The sequence below is a fragment of the Phlebotomus papatasi genome, chromosome 1, assembly GCF_024763615.1.
Source record: "Phlebotomus papatasi isolate M1 chromosome 1, Ppap_2.1, whole genome shotgun sequence".
NCBI lineage: Eukaryota > Metazoa > Arthropoda > Insecta > Diptera > Psychodidae > Phlebotomus > Phlebotomus papatasi.
Window position 1 is genome coordinate 73,874,549 of NC_077222.1, and position 24,502 is coordinate 73,899,050.

At 33.3% G+C, this 24,502-nt stretch overlaps 1 protein-coding gene across 1 annotated transcript in view; it reads right to left on the reverse strand.

Moving 5' to 3' along the window:
- Nucleotides 1–2,575: 2,575 nt before the first annotated feature.
- The window catches only part of LOC129801674 (steroid receptor seven-up, isoforms B/C), a 101,628-nt gene continuing 79,701 nt past the window's right edge, over nucleotides 2,576–24,502 (reverse strand). The window contains 2 exon segments of the mRNA XM_055846945.1: nucleotides 2,576–2,801; nucleotides 5,526–5,683. Coding sequence (XP_055702920.1) covers nucleotides 2,652–2,801; nucleotides 5,526–5,683 — 308 coding nt within the window. The 3' untranslated portion in view covers nucleotides 2,576–2,651.

The following is a 24,502-nucleotide window of genomic DNA, read 5'->3' on the forward strand; positions in this document are numbered from 1 at the left end:
TTCTGAGGAAAAAATGTTAATCGCACCCTCTTTTTCTCAGTGTTGGAATCATACTGTATTAAATTTCTCTTAACAAAATATTTTTTACATTGGCTCCCAAAATGATAGACAAAATTCATGTTTTAGAAATACATTGATACGTTAATGAAGTTAAAAGTACTGAACAAATGTTAGATATGTGATATCTTCGATTAAAAGCTTAACCATTTCCAAGAATTTCTACAACTTCTTCGTAAGAAACAGCCAGCAGCGATCTAATTTGCAATTAGGTCTGCTATTTAGACTAAATAGGCAAACAAGGAATGCCTTTACCATATTGTGCTGAGGGGAATTCAAAATATTGTGGACATTTCACATAATTCTGTCACTGAATTACTGAGTGAATGAAAGAAGAATGGAGAGTAAGAAAAATGTAGACTAATTCATCAATTCATTTTATGTTGCAAAACACTCTCTCTCTTTCGTCTCTGGCTCCGTGTGGCATCTTTGGAGATGAGATCCACAAGAATCTTCAATGAGAGTGGGAAAATAAAACAATATGCTGGTAATGAATTTATAAATTCGTCGTCTTCGGCATGAAGAATGTCTTTTGAATGAGAAATGGTGAAAGAGTCTTGGTTATATCTTTTTTTTTGTGTCAAATTCAATTCCTATGGGGACAGTATCATTGCAGCTCTGTGGCGTCTCTTGGCTCTGCGCGGTGCAAATAGTCCCCAACACAATGGGATATCTGAATCTAACCGCGTGGAGAGAATGCGATGGAAACAATAAAAGCAATCATACACCCATTCGTGACAATCAATGTTCGTCCATTAATTCCCAGCGATTGATTAATCATCATCATCGTCCGGAGTGGCCCAATTGAGACTGATTTGAATTTATCGGACCAATTGATTCAAATTTATTAGTCTGATGGTGTGACGTCATATTGTTCAATTTCAGTATCGTTCGCATCAGAAATTGTATTATTCTCCATCTCTTTGCCACCATAACCCTTCCATTGCCGATGTATCAACACCCATAGCCTGAAGGAAGAAATTTTGAAGTATTATAACAGTGAGTTTTTTCTGTAATAATTTAGAGACGTTTATTATCATTTTATTATGCACTGCACTTATACAATTTCTATTATTTTCTTTTGTATCTTTCTCCTTCTTCAAAAAACTTGTACAATGGTGATTCGTTCTTGATTTTAATTTCTATCTGCTTCCTCTATCATCTTCAACCACATAAAAAGATTTTAAATCTGTTACATGAATTTTATGACGCTTTTAATTTCCGATGTTATTAAAATTTTGCCCACTGTGCAAATAAATCTTTTTGTTGTCTGAAAATGTTGAAAATAAGCTTAAGCAGAAATGGAAACTGAAAATTGAGAAATTATTGAGAATTATCAATAAAAAAATAATAGAAAAAAATGTTCTACATCTCATCAATTTAATTCTATTTATGTACAAATTGTGATATATTACAATTTATTTCACTATGTAAGTCATAATAGTATTCACTATATAGTAATTTTGATCACAACAATATATTGGTTTCTGAGACGAGTATCTCGCAGTTAATTTATAAAATAAGAGATAAAAAGTATATTTAAAATAGATGTATAAAAATTTTATTTGTAGCTAAAAAATATAATTTTTTTTGTAAAAAATAATAGTATCTCATTTTTAAATAAAAAAAATTATTGCTCTACAATTTCATGGGATTTTCATATTTATTAGCATCACAAAATGTAAAATTTTAATTGCATAGTACTGCGAAAACTTCTTATTGTACAATTAATTAAATAAGCAAAAAATGGCTTATATTGATAGAAATGAGGACTTTCAGAGAAACTTGTTGAATATGAAAAAGAATAAATCAATTTTCCAATGGCAGTTCCATGCAAAATCAGTTATACATTCTGCAACACTCTCCCTAAAAAAGTTATTTTCCTTCTAAAGAAAAATTCAATAAATAAGTGTCAAAAGGTACCCAAAAAAATGTATCTGATATCAGATTGAATTAAAAAGAAATTGAAAAAAGGTATTGCAGTATTGCCTTTGTGATTTTCTCTGAGAAAAATTTACACTGGGAACAAGTCATAAAATAACCTACAACTTTTACAATATTTCATGTTTCATCAGAAGATGGTCTTCTTAATACAAATGGCACCTAAGTAGTGTTCTCTTATTCTTGTCTTGATTCTTTTTGCTACACTTTATACAATTTGTCAATAATTTAATATCTCTTAATTGCCTATTAATTCTCTTTCACATTGCCTCCTCAACTTGCTCAACATTGAGTGATATGAAATAAATTACACGGAGTCTAAGGACTGGAGTATTGTCTATGAGAGCTTGGGATGTTCTTGGGAATAAAGAGCACAGGGAAATTAATGACAATTTGTCCTAGAGAGAAAGAGTCGACAGGAGGGCATCCTGAGCCTCTGCGGGTCACTTCACGTCCACAGCCACTGGGATGTCACTGACTTGTAATTGGTTGGGCATAGCTGTGGCCGTAGAAACGCTGGCCGGAAGATGTTCTGTGGATGGGAGGGTGGAGTGTGCCAGGGGTAGCTGCTCCATTGAGGAGACCTGGCCAGTAGAGGACGGGACACTGCAGCAGCCGGTGAAGGGGGCCAATGATGGCCCCATCGCTGAAGATCAGGTTGTCGCCAACTGACGCCAGACTGTGTGTCACATCGATGTGAGATATGGCCAGGAGAAACTGTTGCCCGACAGCAGCATATCCCGGATTAGCGTCTCGATGGGCGTCTTCCCCACCAAGCGTACGAAGAACAGTTGTTCGATGACCTGCTTGTGAGTGTCACACGTGAAACACGGAGACAAAATTAGAATAAAACAAAGGATGGATGATAGGGCATGGATGGGCTAAATGAAGCCAAAAGTATTCATTTTTTAATAGTTTTACTTTAAACTAACTGATAGAATTCTAAAAATATATAAAAAACTAACTGAACCACAACTACGCCTTATTATGCAAAAAATTTAAATCATTTTTGTGTCATTATCATGTACTTTTTTTTAATTTTATATCAGTTCTATTTTATATTTTCTAAAATATTTTAGCGCCCATTATCTAGCCGAAAACGAGTTTGCCGTTCTTTATCGCTTTTGTTATCATCACTCTGAGTATATTGAACCAATCTAATTTTTAACAAAGTGAATGTTAAGAGTCTAATGTTCAACCATTTTATAAAAATCGTGAAATTTACAACTTACAAATTTACATTATCGAGTAATCTGTGAGTGCCAATCGGCTGATCGTTCGATTGACGCCGGTTACCGTGCTGATCGACATCGTGTGTGAAAGACGTGTTTACCCTCCGTTAATTTCTTTTTGTCTAAAATTATATATTACTTATGGTATTCTAAATTCATAACTGATAACATTTTCTTTTGCAAATTGAATTTAATATATTTTACTAATAAATAGTATCGTGCATTTTTAATAAATTTTAAACTAAAATATGTATCTTAAATGTCCAATTAGATTTATACCGTTTATATATCATTATTACACATATTTTTCTATTTTTTCCAGATTTTTATATTTTGGTTTAAACAAATCCGAAAACTCATTTAAAAACAAAGAAAATAGTTCAATAAACTGTTTATACATTTATATGAAGAATAAAAGTATTTTAGTAGCAGGAAAGTCACAATCAATTAAACACCAGAAAACAGCATAGGAGGGAGCGCGCTTCCTTCGGACAACTCAAGATTCGGATAATTAATTTGTTTCTCTATGTTCCTTATGGATTTAACCCAATATAATATTATAATGGACGAAATTAATTTAAAACAATAAACAGTTTTTAACCAAATTAATTTATGAATTGTTCGAAGCATAAGTCGTTCGGTATAAATATAAATAAAGGTAGCGCGCATTCCCCTAAATGGTTTATTACAGATAACGTTATTACGTTTTATGAATTAAATTTTACTGAACTAACCCCTAAATACTGAGATAAAAAAATCTTTAAATTTTAAGTCAAATAATCTCAAAATTAAAGAATTCCAATTCTAAGTTAAAGGCTAATAACGATTTATCTATTTCAATTTTTTGAAGCCTTCCGCACTACCTGATCTTCCAATTTATCAATGTTCCAATTTAACCTCAAAATTGTCTGGTTTTTAAAGAATTAAAACGTCCTCCCGATCAGTCAAATTTATATATTTGGTTTATTAATATATCAGTTTCAGTTTTTGTAATGTATAGCTATAGTGTGTTACCTTTCAGTTTAAATAAGGTCTTAAAGAATTTACCCAAAGCACAAGTTTGCAAGGGTTAAATAAATTATTATCTTAAAGAATTTTGACACTTTAGTTATTTATATCGGAGAATATGAATCAGTTTTTGAATGCCATTTTTATGAATTATCGCTTTATTTTTTTTTTTTGAGGTATTAGTAAAACGAAAACAAGTTTCACATTACAAAGATAAGACACCCCTACCTACATTACGAAATAATAGGGGAGACTGAGGCAAAAAGTCATAAATCGAAAAATTCAAAATTCAATATCTTCCAAGGTAAAAAAAATAGCGGCACAATTTTTTTCTATAGATAGTCTCCATAGACCTTCTTCAATGTCGTAAGTTTCTTAAAATTCGAACAAGGAATTTAGAAAATAAAAAATATCGAAATTTTTAGCTCTATTTTTGAAATATTTTCTTTGCAGAAGATAACAAATATTACCTACTTATTTTCCAAAATTGATGCACTGGTGAATATTTTCTAAATAATTTGGATTCTTTGAATACGAATTCGCAATCTATTTTAGAATTTCACAAAGGTTCTTTTCTCCAGAAATCCTTTTATTACAAATGGACACTTGGGGTAAAAAGTAACAAAAGGTATAGAGCAAAAAGTAACAAAAAAGCGAAGCAATTTCTGATGTCTCACGGCGAAAAGAAACGTCATTACTATGTCTCGCTGGTTGTTGTTTGTATTGGTCAAACGATTTGCAGTCTTTTGTGTTTCTTTTTTCTAAAATAGCTTGAAAAGCGCTTTTCTCGTTTTCTCACTTTTCTCGCAGAGAAAACGCTGTTTTACAAAGCTGTAGATGAATAAATTTTCTATGGAAATATATCCTCTAGGTACTTTTTCAAATTTACGGAAGCCCGTATTAAAGCAAATCAAAATGTGATAATATCTCATGTCTGGTACTATTTGCCCCAGCATTTTTAAGAATTTTCACAAAATTACCTTTTAGAAATCGGCTCGATAAACGTTTTTCCTTACAAAATAGAGGAATATTACTTTACTATAAAACTGCACTAATTAGAAATTTTTGAAGCGCTCGAGCAGCTTGTAAAATAAAATATCCGTTTTGTGACTTTTTGCCCCAGTCTCCCCTAATAATAAATTGGTACTTATAAACAGATTTGGAATATAGAGTGTTTCAACCTATGCAACTAATTTGTTTTAGTTTAATTCCTAATATAAAATTGAAGATGAATAGTATCTTATGAATTTTGATAATAATTTTTTGATCTTGGGGCACGAAACTCACCTGCGACGAAACAGTCCTGAGTGATGGCAGTCGGAGCAGTAGTTTTCCGAATCTTGTGGGTTGATTGGGATATTGTGTTCTGCAGTATTCTTCAAGGGCGCACTGTGACTTTTCCTGCAGGGATTCGATGTGGGTAACATCGGACAGACCACATGCATCTGCAAAAATTGATAGAGGTGAGTCCTCATGATCTAGGGCCATGACTTTCGTTGAGGGAAGTACAGAGGAAGACAATCTGTGACACCCACGAGAACTTCTCATTAAGGTAAATTGCGCACTTTGGAAGTTCGTGAAGAGCACTTCTTAACGGCGCTTCCAGAGTGATTTACAACTCTTCTGACGCCACAAACGTCTCCCTGGGTATTCCTCTCGGCTGTGTTCAATATATATCTAACATTCATGCACCCAATTTACAAATTTACATTTTACTATCTCACACCCCATCACCTTTGCAACACTGTACAAACCTAAAAGTTAATTGAGTGAATCTCTTTGAAAGTGGAATTACAAAAATTCGATATGGTGTGCTATTCTGCATTTAATGCCTATTCTTTCGCCATGATTTTTTTCCTTGATTTTAGCGAAACGCAAATCTTATCTGTCGAATTGGATAAAGCACAAGAGACACCCTTCCTTGTACGAAAGTTTATTGGTTATTGAGCAAATGATTGACCATATTGTGATGAAACAGCCATGTATACGCGATGCAAAAACATCTCTCGCATAATCAATATTTCTCAAATAAATTGAAGATTTCTCTCAGCATCTTTTTTAATTGCCAACATTTAATACCTAGATACAAAAGCGACTTTATAATTGATTGCTTAGAAGCCACATAATGGCAAGTGCTAAAACTTATTCATTACTTGACTCTGAAGATGGGACTTGAGAAGAGAAACAATCTGTGATGGATCATTAGTTGCATAGAAACATGACATTACTGGCATATTTCAGCAGAAAAGTGATGGAATTTTAGTATTCTTGACTGTCTCACCTTAGGTATGTCTTCTCATAATGGATATGTTGATTTGCAAAGAGCATAACACAGGTGCTTGTTTAGGACGTTAAACTAAAGTTTTTTTCGGAAAACATTTTGATAGTTTTCTAATGGAGCAAAAAGAGCAAAAAGTTCACTAAAAGATTGGTATTACATAAACGTTATAAATTTAACATAATCAATTTATATTTTTGAAACTCAAGTAGAAGAGAATAGTTTCATATAACTCATCTATTTTATTGCAAAAATTTTGCTAATTTTATAAGAACAATATCCAAACTTGCCCAAGAGGAAACATATAGTAACATTCCTAAAAAATACTGAATTTTTTTCTCAAAAAAAAGCAATGCTTATGTAAAGTTGCCTATACTCTCCTACATTAAAATATATAGTTTGCTTTTTCATTTTTCCAAAAGATACCATCTGGCACTTGTGCTCAGATATTTAAAGTATGAGAGCGCAATTCCAGTGAGAGTCTCTCTAATTTCGTTTAATAAATGTAAGAAGTCTTTTCTAAATGTTCTATTTTGTCTATTTATATTTTCTAATTGTAGCGCAATTAATCGTTACTTGTTGTCACATATGTTATAGCGGCAATTGAAGACAATTTATTTTTCTTGAAGAGAAGTGATATAATTTATAGCCAACATGATGTACCACTCAAGAATGACAAATAATTATTTTGTTGTCTTTCACGACTCCTCGAATTGTTGATGTAACCAGCTGAACTGGTTAAAAAGTACTTTATTTTATTCTGAACCATGTGGTTTATATGGTATAGTCAAACACTTTAAATTTCTCCGGATTTTTTTTCCACATCTTATACCCCCAATTCCTGAATACTTAAGGTTTTCCTCCTCAGTCTTGCGTTTTGATGGGAGAGATTTATTATTGCGATAGTCACTGGAATGCTAGAGAATATTTGCAGATTTTTTTTTGTAATTCTAATTCTAGGAAAAGCAATTGTTTAAGAACTTGGTAGGTTCTCTAGAAGAACAGTCAGACATTCTTGAAGAAGACTAAATCATGATACTCTCTCGTGGATGAATTAGCTATTGAGTTACCCAAAAGAGATGCTTGTCCAAAAGAAGTAAAAAGATTTGAGTGAAAAATCGAAAGATCATAAATATTGTGTGAGAGAAAAGTCAAAAATAGTAGAAAGAAATTTCATCCACCTGTTTGTCGTTTTCAAGAAAAAAAAAGATCATTTTCAGACCACTTAAGAAGGAGAACTAAGATGAAACACTAATAGCTCAGATGCCTAGAGCAATGAAGAGGGATCATCTCTGAGCACGTGTTTCAGTTAACGCATCATGCATTTTTATGGAAAGTGCGCGCTTTTTAGATGGTGTACTTCTGTATCAGGTCACACATATTGTTTTCAAGTAGGATAAAAAAGAATGAAATTAGAACGTATTTGGTAAAAGAATTTCATTAGTTATTAGTTTCATATAAACGTCTAAAGTAAACTGATAGGGTAAGTGTGCCAAATTTCAGCATAGTTGTATGCAAGCGTCAAAGTCTCAAGTTTGAAATGTAATTTTTTAAATTCAAATTGATTTTTTTATTCTTTCTTCTCAAAGAGTGTTGCTTGGAACATTGTAAAGAGTTTACCGTCTTTATTTACTCTAAAATCATTTTTAATACATTTTAAAATAAATAAAAATATAGACATAGCTTTGGTGCCCTATTTCGGCCACCTTCATTCTCATAGTTCCTTGACCTTCAAAATCATGTAAAATCATAAAACAAACTCCAGTGACAAAACCTAATAAAAAATGGCAAAAAATAAACCAGCAGTAAAAAACTAAAAATTAGCAGTAAAATACCTAATTATTGTCAGTAAAAAATTTAAATCTTTACAAAAATGGATTTAATCTATATATTTAACATTTAAAATTGTTGCAGATGGAATTAAAAGCCCTTTATTTTCCATTTGACAAAATTTAGACGATAATACACTGTTTCAAATTATTTTGTTACTGCTCAATTTTAACTTTTTACTGCTCATTTATACAATGCCATAAAAAATAACTTTAAAAAAGTAACATTTTTCAAAAAGTTATTGAAATAGCACTGATGGATACGATCTTCAGTCATTTTTGGAAATAATATTGGATTATTTTTCACAATGACCAAGATGATTAAAATTGATTAAACAAAGTATAATTTAAAATTATATTTTCAGTATTTTAAAATATATAATGTATTGTATGTTTTATTTTTATGCACAGCATTTTTTAAAATTATTCTGTCGATTGATGTTTCTCAATATTGTTTTGTTTTCTGAAGTTGATTACCTTTCTTCGCAGTTTATTTCAAATTTTGCAAATTTTCAACAGAAAACTATTAAAATTAAAACTATTAAAATTGTGAATACATATATAAATGTATATTAAGTGAGATCCTTCTGTTTTCTCATTAAGATTGTTATGAAGTCGGCAATGGCAGCCACATGGGAATGTATGTTTTTTTAATAGTACGGAGCGTACCGAGGCCATTAGACTAAAGTTTTAAAAATAATTAAAATTTATATTATCAAACAATTATTATATTTACCTATGCATCAAACAATTCCCACCCCACATAGGTCTATTAGCGTGTTCTCCAACGTTTAGAAAAATGATGAAATTTTTATTTTCATAAAATGTGAATGGTTAACAACATTCATTTATTTTTAATTTCATTCAAATATCGTTTATGGACTGAGTTTCTCAGCCGTTAGGAGAACAATCTATGCAAATTTTTTAATAATGAATCAAGAGTTGCAATAGAATCACAAATGTTATAAAACTTTACACCATTAACGGTAAGCTTGAACTCCCTGTTTTCACATTATTTCACCCACAGTTCTGGGATGGTTATGCTTAAGAGACATACCCATTAAGTACCAGCAATGACCAGATGTTTAATAAAAGTTATACTTTCCATATAAAATTTAAATGAATGGACGCATGCAACGAAATCACATCAATCTTAATCACACTAGCTATCTTCACATGTGGATGCCTTCAAGAAGCTGGGGCTGTGTCCCTCCACCCAGAAAATATAACCCATCATCGTGGACTGAAGTGTCGCCACCATAATATGCCATTCCCCAGAGGAATCTTCCATCTCAGACAATATGCTCGAATTAAATTTCATAAAAAGTGTATTGCATTAAAATTCTTATTTCGATTGGAGTTAATTGCTGTGCTGGAGATGTATGCTTGTGACAAAAGTGTGTCATAAATCAATTAATCGGATGGTAAATAAATTTTAATATTAGCACCATACTGTTTGTGAAGTAGCCAGAAAAATAAAAGAATGGAGCAAAATCTTAATTTTTAATTATCACTCTCTGAGAAAAATTGGGCAAAAAAAGGGGGAAAGTACATAACTTCCCAGAGGAAATCGCTACATGAACAAAGGGAAGCATCAGACAGAAGTGTGTTGTAAACACTACTTTACCCTAATTTAGCATAAAGTATTGCTTTAATTATTTTTATTGGACTCTGCCGGAACAGTGTTTAGCCAACACACAGTCACATTTTAATGTTTAACCATTTTTTTTAATGTACGACTTCTCACACTTTAGCACTTTTATGTGTGCACCTCAAAGAAGTGCTTGCGGTTGGAATATTATTTTTTTTTTAATTTTCTCTTCTCAAAAGATCAACAATACTTGATTAATGTACAAATTTACACAATTCCTATGTTATTTTTTTATGAGTGTTTAATTAGCCATTAAATAAACCATTCATTATCGTGTCACGAAACATTTTTAAACCATCATCGTGGCGAAGCATAGAGCAGAAAATAGGTTGATATAAAAAAAAATTCTTTCATCATTTTCTAGAATGCCATAGAAACACCCTAAAGAATTAATTTACCACTTTAATACACAATGTTTGCGGCAAAAAAAGGCGATATTTGATAAATTTCCACCCTCAAGTGGTCCAACTCCCTCAATAAATTCACGTCAGAAACGTATCACGGATTCCCAGTTGGTATATTACACAAAGATGTGTGAGAATCTGACAATGGATATTTTGTGGATTGCACAAGTCAAGAAGCAATACCTCATATTGTATGCACCCCCATAACTTTACCCACTAGCTTCCGTTGGCCAGACCTCGAGGGCAAAGATTCGTTTTTTATGTTTCGACATTGTGATTTATTAGCTCTGTTTTTCACACTTCTCAATATTTTATGGTTATTTTGGAAATTGATCTTACTCTCTGCTAATAGATTCAGTCACAAGATTAGGGAAATGGTTCCCGAGAGGAGCTATTAATTTATCAGAAAGTCCCGGTTTCTGTAAGACAATATCAAATGCTTATAGAAAACGACTGCGCCCACTGCGCCATAAAGAAGAGGGTAGTTTTTTTTTTTTTTTTTTAATCTATAGGGAGTATGATGCGGCCTGTGGACTGTAGACACCTAAGCTCTATTTGAGCATCTTTACTTAAATAATATTGCTTCAAATTGACTAATTGCCTAAGTTACACCGTCCTGGATGCCGGGAGCGCGTGTCTTCCCTTGAGTTCCATAAACTCATTTTCCAGTAGTCCACATTTTATATAATGTTGGTTTGTACAATTGATTTTTGTTCCAGATGCTTCTAAAATAGTTCTTCTGAAGGATTTAAAGGCAACAACAATGTCGTCCGAAAACATTTTCAGCTATCGAAGAAAATGTGTGCTTGGACAATAAATGGGAGGTGGTAGTAGCGTGTTCATCATGTGAATCAAAGTGTTTGTTTCTACGTTTTTTTAAGAAATAAAAAATATGAAAATTAAAATAGGGTAAGTGTGCCAAATTCCGGCCAACTTGCAATTTCGGCCACCTTTTTTGCTCCTCGAATTTCCATGAATTTTTAGTTTTTACATACTCTCTAGAGATTATACAATGAAAAAGAATAACAAAAAATGTAGCTTCGACAAACGAGATGACGTGAAAAAGATATTGGAAGTATTCCCGAAGGGCAAGGAACTATGAGAATGAAGGTGGCCGAAATAGGGTACCAAAGCTATGTCTATATTTTTATTCATTTTAAAAAGTATTAAGAATGATTTTGGAGTAAATGAAGACGGTAAACTCTTTACAAGGTTCAAAGCAACACTCTTACAAAAGAAAGAATAAAAAAATCAATTTCTATTTAAAATATTGCATTTCAAGTTTGAGACTTTGACGCTTGCATACAACTATGCCGAAATTTGGCACACTTACCCTATATTTGTTTGAATTGAAAAATTAAATTTCATTTAGGGTGGAATAACCGGCTATCGCCATGTTTAGGAAAAAATTAAATTCATTTAATCATAACTTTTGAATCCTTGTTACAAGATAAGTCAAATTTGACACAAAGTTACTTAGATGTATTGGCTCTAGATACGTGAAAACAATAATCCTAGAACATGACGCTGGACTACTTCAAAAACTGATTTTTCTTAATAATGTAAAAATATCCATTTCGTTGCCACTTTTTACCACTTTTCGTCAGTTTTGTGAAATTTGTAACCACTTCTCGCCACCCACTTGAAAAGAACCACACTCGGTTATTTTAGGCAATGCTATGAAAAGAATACATTCACCATTTCTCTTTCCTTGTGATCACTTTATTATTACTCTCTTTAAATGATTTTTCTTCACTTTTATTTGAGAAATTAAATTATGGGGCTTTTGCAGAAAGTAAACAATGCAGATTTGACAACTGAGAATGTACGAAGTGAAGTTAGCGTCGCCTATTGAAAAGATATGGCGACAGGTGGTAAAATCAATTCCAGAATATTACCACTTCTCGCTATGCCTCATTTTTATACAAAAATAATATAAAATGAAATATTAATTGACTAAATACAAATTTTATGTATTCCACAAGTGCAATTAAATCACTGTGCGACACGTTGTGGGTGTCTTTGACGAGAGTGCCAAAACTTGTTAGAGGGTCATTTAAGGACCTCAAATCTGCAATCCGTTTGTCCGGGTCACCTCTAGATTTTTTTGGAAAAGCATTTTTTGTTTTTTGCTGTTTTATAAAATTCAAAAATTCATATCTCCGGTTCTAATTATCCGGTGGTAGTCACATAAAGCTAAACTGACGCGTAATTTCATCCTCTATAACTCTTGTGAACATATCAAGCATCTACGATGAAAATGAAGTATATTTTTTAAAGATTTTTTGAAAAAGGGCACCTAAAATGGTGCATTTTTCTGTGTTTTTTCTATCTTCTAGTAATTTTTCCACTTTAATAGAGTATTTTATATGTCAAATAACTATGCCTAAAATTTAGAGAATTTAATATTCTTTCATATCTTTTTGGTTTAAATTTTCTATCCTAATTCGTTTATTCACAATAATTTATTGAAAATAAAATGCATTATTATAAAAATAAAATCTCTTATTATATATAATTATTTGGTATCTTTGTCTAACCTACTGAAGAGCATTCTCTTTTGCACTCTCACTTACACATTTCATATAAAAAGAGGCGAAATGAAAAAAAGAGACGTATATAGAAATAAAGAGAGAAGAATAGTTTTTTGGCACTCATAACAGCTATTCTTCTCTCTCTATTTCTAAATACGTCTCTTTTCTTTTATTTCACCTCTTTTTATATGAAATGTGTAAGTGAGAGTGCAAAAGAGAATGCTCTTCAGTAGGTTAGACAAAGATACTAATATAATTATATATAATAAGAGATTTTAATGCACTTTATTATCAAGAAATTATTGTGAATAAACGAATTATGATAGAAAATTCAAACCAAAAGAAAATGAAAGAATATTAAATTCTCTAACTTTTAGGCATAGTTATTTGACATATAAAATGCTCTATTAAAGTGGGAAAATTACTAGAAGATGGAAAAAACACAGAAAAATGCACCATTTTAGGTGCCCTTTTTCAAAAATTTTTTAAAAAATATACTTTAATTTCATCGTAGGTGCTTGATATGTTCACAAGAGTTATAGAGGATGAAATTACGCGTCAGTTTAGCTTTATGTGACTACCACCGGATAATTAGAACCGGAGATATGAATTTTTGAATTTTATAAAACAGCAAAAAACAAAAAATGCTTTTCCAAAAAAATCTAGAGGTGACTCGGACAAACGGATTGCAGATTTGAGGTCCTTAAATGACCCTCTAACAAGTTTTGGCACTCTCGTCAAAGACACCCACAAAAAGGTAAATTTTGTCGCACCGTGTATTCAATAGACAAATTATTTACCCAAATAGGTATTTTTGGCCTGATGAAAATTTGACGACACTTAGTACATTTGGTAAGAGATGTTGGATTCGATGCACTTGCTTAAAATATTGCTCTAAAAAGTGATCAAAATCGTGAATCCAAAACGAATAATTAATATTTTTCGATTCTATGCGTAGAAGCAGAAACAATACAAAAAAAATTGCGACTCATTTATTTCATAAATTGCGAAAAATAGCGATTTCAATGTAAGTGGCGAGAATAGGGGCACTGGCGAGAACTGGTGATTCCACCCTAGTTTTTGTTTCACATTGTACATTTCAATGTTTCACATTGTTATACATTTTGTTTCACTTTAAAAATTATCAGTGAAAGTCCAGAATTAAGTACTTAGTGAATATACTTTTCCCGTCCTTAATACAAAAACAAACTACTTAGTTAAGGACTTGTATAAAGACCTTAATTACGTACTTAGTGTTAATGCAGAGTTAAGCCATATTAGTTTCGCTATTCTCCAAAAAGCGCTGACGTTTCTGGATATTTAATTTAAACCGCTACAGGATTAAAGACGATAAGGGATGTTACTTAGCCGTTTTCGACCAGGATTTTATATTAACTGGATTAAAGAAGTTTATTATGTCAAATCAATCTATTCAAAATTTAAAAAAAAAACATACCCGAAATCTTACTAGTTAACGATAAATAAAATTTCTCGTCTTTTTCTTAGGAATATTATTAAAATCTCTCAGTTTTTTTTTTCTGAGTGTTTGTGAATTTTTAAAAGTCCATTTGGCGCGATTGAGGTTGCCCCCAAAAATGCCAAAATGTTTCGAGGGAGGCTCCAGTTACATACAACACACATAACGACGAGATGATACATTTATCGTATCGTGTTGTGGATCCCCAAAGAGAAATTCTGGAACATGTACTGGGAGGATCTGACGATGTATTTGGGGCGTCACGGAGATATTGAGAAAGATTTATTCACACATCCAACGTGGATGCACCCTCTTCCTCCAGATCTAGTAGTGAGGCCACGGAAGGGGCTGGGGGGTAGATATTTCGTAGAGTGAATTGTGTGGAAGGAAAAGTCGGCGAAAAACAATGTTAATATAGACCTCATTTCCCAACTCATCCATTGAAGGCTTTACTGAACTCATCCACTGTGAGAATAATTCGGAAAGTGGTCTTTTAGTGTTCAGAAGGGATTAAAATTTAATCCTGCTACTTTCTACACTCGAATGAATAATGGATTTACTGGGAAAGAGTGGTTTTCTGTGCAACTTTGTCTCCAGCAGAATAATTAACTCTTGGTGGGATTTTCCGTGTATGAATTTTCAATCAATTGAATGTCTTTTTTAGTTCAAATATTTGCCAAAAACACTGGGTTCAGTATTGTATCAAGTGTAAAAATCCACACCGAAATGCACCATTTCCCTCGAAAAATGAATATGATGTCTGCACCCTATCAACATCCCCGACAGACTTTCTTATCTAATTTTTGACGCGAATTGAATGCGTGAAATGAAACAAAAACAGCAAACAATAGGGCAAAGAAGTCAAAAGGGGACGAGTAGCTAAATTCAGATTAAACCGCACATTTAAGGGTTGTTTCTGGGTGATGGTTTTATGTTAAGAGAGTGTCGCTGTGGCTACACGCCAACACTTGCTGCAAGAGATGAGCCTTGTTTGGAGAAGAGTTTTGCAGAAAAGAAGGGTGAAATTATATACAATTCCCTTAATTGAACCCCTTGCTTTGATACACTTTAATAATCTCGAAGTTGTCAGAGAGACGTGTTCCTCTGCGATAGCAGCACTTTTTTTACGTCATCGGTGCGTCAAAGACATTGAGAAGCATTGAAAAGATTTTTTTCTCTATACAGCTAATGTGAAATTGCAATAAATTCTGTTTATTAATTTCCGTTAATATTATGAACTGAAAACAACCCCTCAATTCAATATATTCCATAGACGATTTAAGGATTTTCAACATTTAACATGTGTAGAATTCGAGTTTATTCATTTATAAATACGGTGCAGATTACGATTTCAACTGATGAAAATGACGATTTTGAAGCATAATTCCTTATAATTGTATAAAGTTCAATTAAGATATTTAAAAATGTCTTTAAAAAATTTTATATTAAGTAATAATAAAAAATAATTGTTAGCACTAGATGATACATTAATTTAACATAGATGTCTCTCGGAGCGACACCGATTCCCCCCTAAGAATGTTCATATAAATAGTGTTAGACAAAGAACTTTCCTTTCCATCATAGAGAAGAGTTAAAAGTTAGTTCAATTCTTTCAGTGTTAATGCTTGCAACGCTGTTAGTAAAAAGTTTTCAAAAAAATATTTTTTAGGGATTTATATGAATTTTCTAAACAAATTTTATATAGAAAGATAGCCCTTTAATAAACTTTAAGCATGATCATGTTGATCGGATAATTTTACAACCTTTTCTGTTTATTTTATTTGAAGCATAGGGTAAGTGTGCCAAATTTCGGCATAGTTGCATGTAAGCACCGAAGTCCTAAGTTTGAAATGCAATATTTTTAATTCATATTGATATTTTTTGTTACTTCCTTTTCGGGAGGGTTGTGTGGAACCTTCAAGACTAGTTTATCATTTTTGTTTTCTTTAAATCACTTCCTAAAATATTGAAAAATTAATAAAAATATGGACATTGCTTTGGGTAGTATTTCGGCCACTTTGTGTGAAATTTCGGCCACCTTTTTCTGACCACATTTTGTGATGCAACGGATAGAAAATTTCAAAACGTCAAACGGAACGAGTTTAATATTTAATTTAATACGTTTATATGACTCACAAGCCTTGAGAGCTTCCGTGTAATTTGTCCTGAAGACCTGAAGAGTAGCATCTCAAATTTACGCGCAGATTCCCGTAGCAATTTGCACTTCCTGAACTCTTCCAAGGCCTTTTCCATATCATCTTTTTCATAAAAGCGATGGTTTTTTTCTCTGGACATTGTAGAATTCAGAAATTGAAAAAGGAAACATAAAATGAATAAGAAATTTAGGAAAGCAAAAGATGTGGCCGAAATAGGCAACACTACCTCACTGTAGAGACGCTCACAAAGTATATACTTTTTTACGCGAAATACAGGATCCAGCTGGGAAATTTCACCCGAAATTTAAAGATTGATTCACTATTAACATAAACAGAAACAATCTTTAATGAAAACTAATCAATTTTCATGAAAAACACCGAAAGATAACCTTCTGCACTTCACCACAAATCACAAGACTGCTAGAGACACAATCGATCTGTCACATTTTTTGTAAGACTCTTTCCACACTGAGTTTTTACAACACAATTTAAATTCAAATTATACCTATAATTTAACTGTCTTTGTGTTAATACATCCTAAAATGAATAAATATTTGAAAGCAAAATGAATTCATTGACTATTCGAAGATTACACACATAATTTTAATTAATTTATTTGCATGGCCGAAATTATACTCAAAGTGGCCGAAATTAGAAGCTGGCCGAAATTTGGCACACTTACCCTATGTTCTTTTAATAAACATTTTTCAAATAACGTTTCAGATATATGCATTTTATAAACTTAAAGACCAGTTAAAATATCATGTAAGTTTAGAAAAAGAGAAAACAAAGAGTTCTACTTTTTATTTGTAACTTTACATGGATTTATATAAATTGGAACAATTTTTTTTTAAATTAAGGTTATTAAATGACCAAAATTTTATATTTTCTTGATAAAATTTAATTTTTTACTCATTTGTTTTGTTTTTTATAGAGTTATTTTGGTTACTTTATTCTGAAAATATGTTAGAAATTAATATTTCTGAGTTGTAAAAACGATTATCCATACGCTATCTTAAAAAGAACGTAGTGGAAACTAGGGCCGAACTGAACACAGAGTAGCACCGAACACTGACTATCTATAGGAATTTATAGGCACTATGTGGCACTATATTCATTGTAGAAATGGTCGAGGTAATAGTTTGAAAATAAAAATTAGTGTTCGGTACTACCCCATATTCAGTGGTGCCCTAATTACCCCTGATATCCAAATCTTAATGGGTATTAAGACTTTAACATGATCTTTAAAAAATAAAATTGTAGAGAATCAAGCACACCCCTACGCAACACTTTAGCAAAAAATATTGAAGCATCCCTTGAAGCAATTGTGGCCACAAGATGAGTGATTTTGTCCGCAATGTGCGGCTGTGAAAATTGCATTAGCAATAAGGTTGAGAGGCACGCATTCAAAAATCGCCAAAGTGATGGAGGGTTGAAAAGTCGGAGGGTTCTCGGATAGTAAATTGCAGAACAGGCAAGTAGGAGTGGTGATGGGGGTTCATGCAATAATGCCTTCATTCAAATAAACAAATCGTGTTTGTTTGAAATATTTGAGGTGAATTCCCGATAAGGAATGTCTCTGGTTGAATGTCATGGTGTTTTTGTGGCATTATCACTGTCTTTTTCCCCATCAGTAGAATGCGTTGCAAGAGGGTGACTTTTTACTACGTTAGAATACGAAAATGCTTCAACGGGGTGGCGGGAATTGGATTAGCCTAGGAGAATTGAGGAAGCTCAGACGAACAGGTTAGAAAAAGTCCAAATGGCTTTTTTCTGCAAAACGACGTACTGAAGATTGAATTACCATTGTTCAAGGTATAGAAGCTGAAGGAGTTCCGCATTAGCCCAAGTTGACAAGGATGAAAGAGGATGGGACACGCAGAATTGAAATATCACCTCAATAATGAGCTCAAAAGAACCAAATGGGATGTAATCCAATCTGCTTTGTGAGCAGGAAATTTACAATGAGATTCACTTGGAATCCCCATGCCATGTGTTGGGGACCATTATCACACCAAGTGGCACTGATGCGAGTAGCGATTTGATGGATGGCTGCACCTCCACAATTTCCACCACGGCACTGACAACTCCACCCACCAACCATCGTTCTGCCCTATCTAAGTCTTTCTGAAGAAACGGATAAGACACTTCAGAAATCCAAAAAAGGCACAAATTCACATTGTAGCCGACTTTTTCAAATGTCAGCAAATGCCAAGAACTTGTCGAATTGTTAGTAAACTTGAGGGGCAAATAAATACTAAAACTAGTGAACCCTATGAAGAACTTTCGGATGGGAAACTCAATATTAATGAGACGGCTAAGCTTTAAAAATTTACGTAAATGTTCTGAATTGATGAATATAATAAATGTAAATTTTTGTGGCTCTAAGTAAAATCTGACCTTGTGTAAGATTATTTAATTTTATAGAATTGTGTATTTTTTTAAAGATCAATTATTCTTTAAATTACTGAAAATTTTAAATTTAAAATCTATTATTATTATTGACAAACTTTAGTGTAATGTTTAATTCCTTTCTCAAACTTTTCCTCTAACTGTCAATGATTCTGGGATTTGTTAACCCATTCACTAGTGAATTCCTAATGCGGAACAGAGGGTGGAGAAGCCATTGGGAATTCCACCCTCATTCACATTTTGTCCGATTAGAAAATGGAAAGTCGTGTCGTGTGCTCGGGTGCTCCCAAACTCTCACTCTTGGGGGATAGTTCAAAACCCCGTAGCAACTGTCACACTCAATGGCAAGCACTATATAGCGAAGAAGATGGTCCTCAGTGTCAATACATATGGATGTTGTTAGACCAGGAAGCGGATGTTGCTATGATATGCGACCGACATGGAGGGTGTCACCAACTCCTAGGGCCTGTAACCCTTTTTCATCATCATCTCTAGGAAATATTTTGAATGAAAATACGCGCTTACCACCCCGTAACATCACCCTAGCCTCCAGGATGTGTGAAAAGTTTTTGCCAAAGGGGGAGAAAAGTGTCAGAAATTGATTTAAATGTCAGATTGAGTGTTTCGATAGGAGACAAGAATTTGGTGGCATCTTAGAATGGAGGTGGTTGAAATTGTGCCTCATGCGATTCGGAAGAGATCTCAAATCACAAAGTAAGAGAAATGAAATCGGAATTCCACTTAAAGTGCCACATTGGGACGACAGTCTTCGCTTTTGAGATTTGCTGAAGTGTACACGACGAAGGAGATTAGACATCCCTCGCGCAATTTCGTCCTTCATAGAAATTGAAGTGCTACATGAAAATCTTTTTATTTCGCACAATGTTGCACACATTTCCATTTCATTTCGCTTCTTTTGGGTTTCCTCAAGTCACCTTGGGGTGCCAAAAAAATTTCAGATACGCTACTTTTACATAAACAAATTCATTATCGACAGAGTGGAAATACTCAAAATATAATTTCCGTTGGGTAAACTATGGCACTTTTCAACTAACCGTTCACTATTTGACAAAAAGGCCGAAAGAGAAATTTATTGGCATATTATGTACAATTTCCCTTTCGATAAAAAAAAGACGTACAGCATCCATCATAAAGATGACAATATGAAAATCATAAATATTGTCCCAGAGACATGATGTTCACGAGAGCCCTATCCATAATATGCAAAATTCATGCGAGACTTTGGCAAATTGATCTTCCCACCGAAATGTCCATTTAATGATAGGGCCATTTTGTATTGCAAAAAAAAAGAAGCTATATTTGATCCGTATACATAGTGCAAAAGTGAGGTACATATAATAGAATATTATTGTTCCCCACCCCGCGACAGAGACGAACTTTATTGGACCCCATAAGTCATTCTCGACAGCCGGACAAAAGCCACACATTATCATCGTTTCGACGGGCGGGACAAAAACGTTGAAATGGATATGAAAATGAAATGTATTTTTTTCCGCATAATTACAGAAGGTAAGGATGTTGATTGAGAGTCACATGAGGGCAATATTGAAATTGTCAGGCTGCCGATCTGACCTCAGAACATGACCCCTGCGTTGAACCATATTGGGCGAGAGTGTCTCAAAAAGCATCCTCTTCTTGTGTGTTCACCCAGGCTGTGGCCCTAATGTACAGGCATATACACATTAAATGGGATAAAAGCCGATTTAAGGGCATAATTAAAATGTCTCATAGAGGAAAACTGCACTTGGCCACGACCTAGCTCTCTACTATCATTGTTTATATCCCATAAAGAGCTGAGGAGATGGGAGTATAAGGAGTTTTGATAGGAAAAGAAGTACAATGAGGGAGATGAGACTCTATCACAAGGGTTAATTTATGCACTTTTTCTCCAGATTTAATCTTATGCCATATTTTAGCATGAAACGCTTGCCACTTGAACATGATGCCCTGACAAGTGGCGAATGGATAATTCACCCACAGCATCTGCCGACACTTTGCTGTTGAACTTAGCAAAATGGGTGAAGTAGTTTAACAACACTGAGAGAGAAAAAAATTGAAAAGTTCTACAAAATAATCATGAATCAGTATATGCAAAATTTTCGAAATAAAAAATATTTCGTGAAATTACACAGAAAAAAATAACTGGTCGCTTTTTTCTTTTTTACATTTTTTTGATTACTAAAAACTTAAAATATTTTAACAATTTTCTGGCTAAAGCATAGGGTAAGTGTGCCAAATTTCGGCATAGTTGCATGCAAGTCCCAAAGTTTCAAGTTTTAAATGTAATATTTTTAATACAAATTGAATTTTTTTTGCTAGTTTTTTAGAAGGAGTGTTGCTTGGAACATTGTAGACAGTTTATCGTCTTTATTTTCTCTAAAAATCATTCTTAATACATTTTAAAATGAATAAAAATGTAGACATAGCATTGGTGGTCTATTTCGGCCACCTTCATTCTCATAGTTCCTTGCCCTTTCGGAATTCTTCCAATGCATTTTTCAGATCATCTTACACGTCGAAGCGATATTTTTTGTTATTTTTTGCATTGTATAATCTCTAGAGGATGCAAAAACTAAAAATTCATGTAAATTTGAGGAACAAAAAATGTGGCCGGAATTGCAAGCTGGTCGGAATTTGAAACACTTACGCTATCTGTACTTTTAGGCGATTTTCCGGATATTTTATATCTACGTTTAATAAAGTCAGGAATTAACAAATATAACAATTTATTAACAGGAATTTATTAAGGAATTTTGCAGTATAAAATCATAAAGCTTTCAATTTCTTTGAGTGTATTGTGTAAAATCCGTACTTTAAACGAATAAAATAACTCTAGAGGACTGTCAATAAATATCTGGAATGAAGATTTGGCCATCGAGGGGAATATTTGAAGAATTTTTCACATATAATTTACTTCAATGAAATATTTGGACAACAAAACCTCCTCCAAACATAACAAAACTCCCCATTGATTTATTTGGCATTCGCTGAAAAGTGTCAAAGTTTAAAAAATATATTTCATTTTCTCCTCAGTAATTTTGGATGGTGAGGAATTTCATACTGGAATTGTATATCTGTCTGTTGCCTTTTCTTCTTTTGGTCAAGAGATTGGAAACATTGGTGTGTAAATTTGGCATCTTCTAGAAGAGATTGGGTGAGAGAGTGTCGTTCGGAATATGGCACAATTATATTGTTCGAGACAGTAAATTACCCAACAACAATGCGCCAACAACACGCGAACTATGTGGAACATGGGACATCGATTGGGGCTGGGGTGAGAGCGCATAAAAGGCAAAATACAAATAGTAGTAATAATAATAAATGTGTATAAATACAGATGGACAAACACCAGGCTCAGGCACAAGACGACAACATGAAGAAGAACATGCCAACATAAACTTGCACATTATGACCACTTGAACGCGCAGCGGGAGTCGAGAGGTGGACTGGATCCACACTTGAAAATATATTTTCTTCCCTGCACCAATTGAAGTATGAGACAATTCCAATTGAGAGTGTTTCAGACATTTCGGTGGTTGCCTTTACCACTGCTCACAGCATTGAGTTGCACTGTTCGAAATGGAAGTTAATACCCACAACTACAGAAGTATCAGAAAAGAGAAATCCTTATAGGAATCAATTCTGTTTTTAATGTCCAAGAATTCGAATTATAGGTGAGATTCTTAACAATCTCAGTTAATATAATTATCACAAAATCTCATGTCTTCTAGTCAGCCGCAAAACTTTCCAAAATGTGTTTGACTACTTCATGGATCACGAATATATAGATGGCTAAAATACTTTCCCGTCCGTTTAACTATAAACCTAGATTTTTGAATACGTTTAAAATTCCTTATCTCAAAGAAGTCAAGTTTTGTCTTAATCTTATAAAATTTTATTTTTGAGGAAAAAATATTGGATAAGCTTAACGATCCGTTGATAGTTCTGAAGCCAAAATTACAATTAAATCAGACAAAAATTTGTTCAGAAGAGAAATATTGTCTTGGAAGTCTTTATATTAAGGGAAAATAGATTTTGTGCAAGACAATTGGTGTTGTATGGTTAAATTTCTGGTTATAGCTAGACAAGTGTCGAATTAAAGATATCCTTTTATTTGGTTCCTCTTTATATTTTTAATTTAACTCCCCTATATCAGTTTAGGAAAGAAAAAGAATCTTGGAATAATGGAATATGGCATGTTGAACTAGATAATCGTTATTGTTCTAGGATAATTTTCTTAAACACTAAACAAGAATTTAAAATACTAAAGTCAGTATTAGTATACAGTTCTGTCTGATTATGCCAGATAAATTTATTTTGAAAGGTCAAATGATGAGAAACAGCTTATTTGGGGTCTTCATAAGATTAGTAGACCATATAAATTGATCATTGTAATTTTTCAAACTGTATAATCAAATATTAAATTCGAATTCCACAAACTGGAAAAAAAATCGGCCTGTATTTGGGCTGAATTTGCAGCATTACTTCTGCATTAGTCAAATAACTGCTTATTTTTAAGCGTGCTATAACATTGTGAATTGCCGATATCTCCGAATCGCGCGATCAAATTCACACATAGTTAGAATAGCTTTTTTTGATTTATTGGACACACTTTCGATGCAACTTCTCCAGATACATCTTCACGAGGTATTCTTGGGAAAATGATTATCGGATAATCTGACCGTGAATTGCATTCTTCTGGCACTTTTTTTGGTTTGGTACAATAGGTAAAAGACAGATGCGATATATTCGTTTGTGTCGGCAAATTCAATTTACATTGTGGGGCCTTTCTTTTCTTGGTGTTTTTTTTTTCTTCCTTCGAGGAATCTCCTCATCTTTGGTCTCTTCTCCATCTCCCGGGAGGAAATAAAACATGAAAAGAAATTATGTAAGCGCATTGTTGTTGCGATCCAAGGAAGATATCCTATTCAGAAGCATCACATATCCAGGTGTTTGGGGTGTGTGCAGCATCGATGTCCTTCCTCATGAGATATCATACCCTCTTCGATATAGAGACGCATTTCAGTGGAGTGTCGCCTATCTGTTCTTTCGGAACAAGGCTGAATATGCATCTTTCAAGACGGAGATTGTCGCACGTGTAGCTCGCTTAAAATTATTGTCACTGTATGCAAATGACGAAGAAGAAATTACCCAAGAGTATGCAGAGTTGCAAGTTGGTTTAGCAGCAAAATACGGAAATATATATTTGTACGCAAAAATTCTCTCAACTTGTTATAGCCCCCTGTACGTCCTGATGCCCTTTTCCACACCAATTGCAGCCACTTACTTGTTCAAGAGTCCTCATGTAATGCCACCAAAGCAAGGAATAGTTATGGGACAGCAAGGGAGAAGAGACGTTTTAAGGAAGTTTATCTTATTACATATTTAAAGTCCCCCGCTTCTTATATTCTTGTTCCACCTTTTTTTATATTATCGCTCTCCTTCTTTTCCAGCACACTATCCCTCCATGTCTTGTTGCCTTCTGTTATTGTTGAACGTATT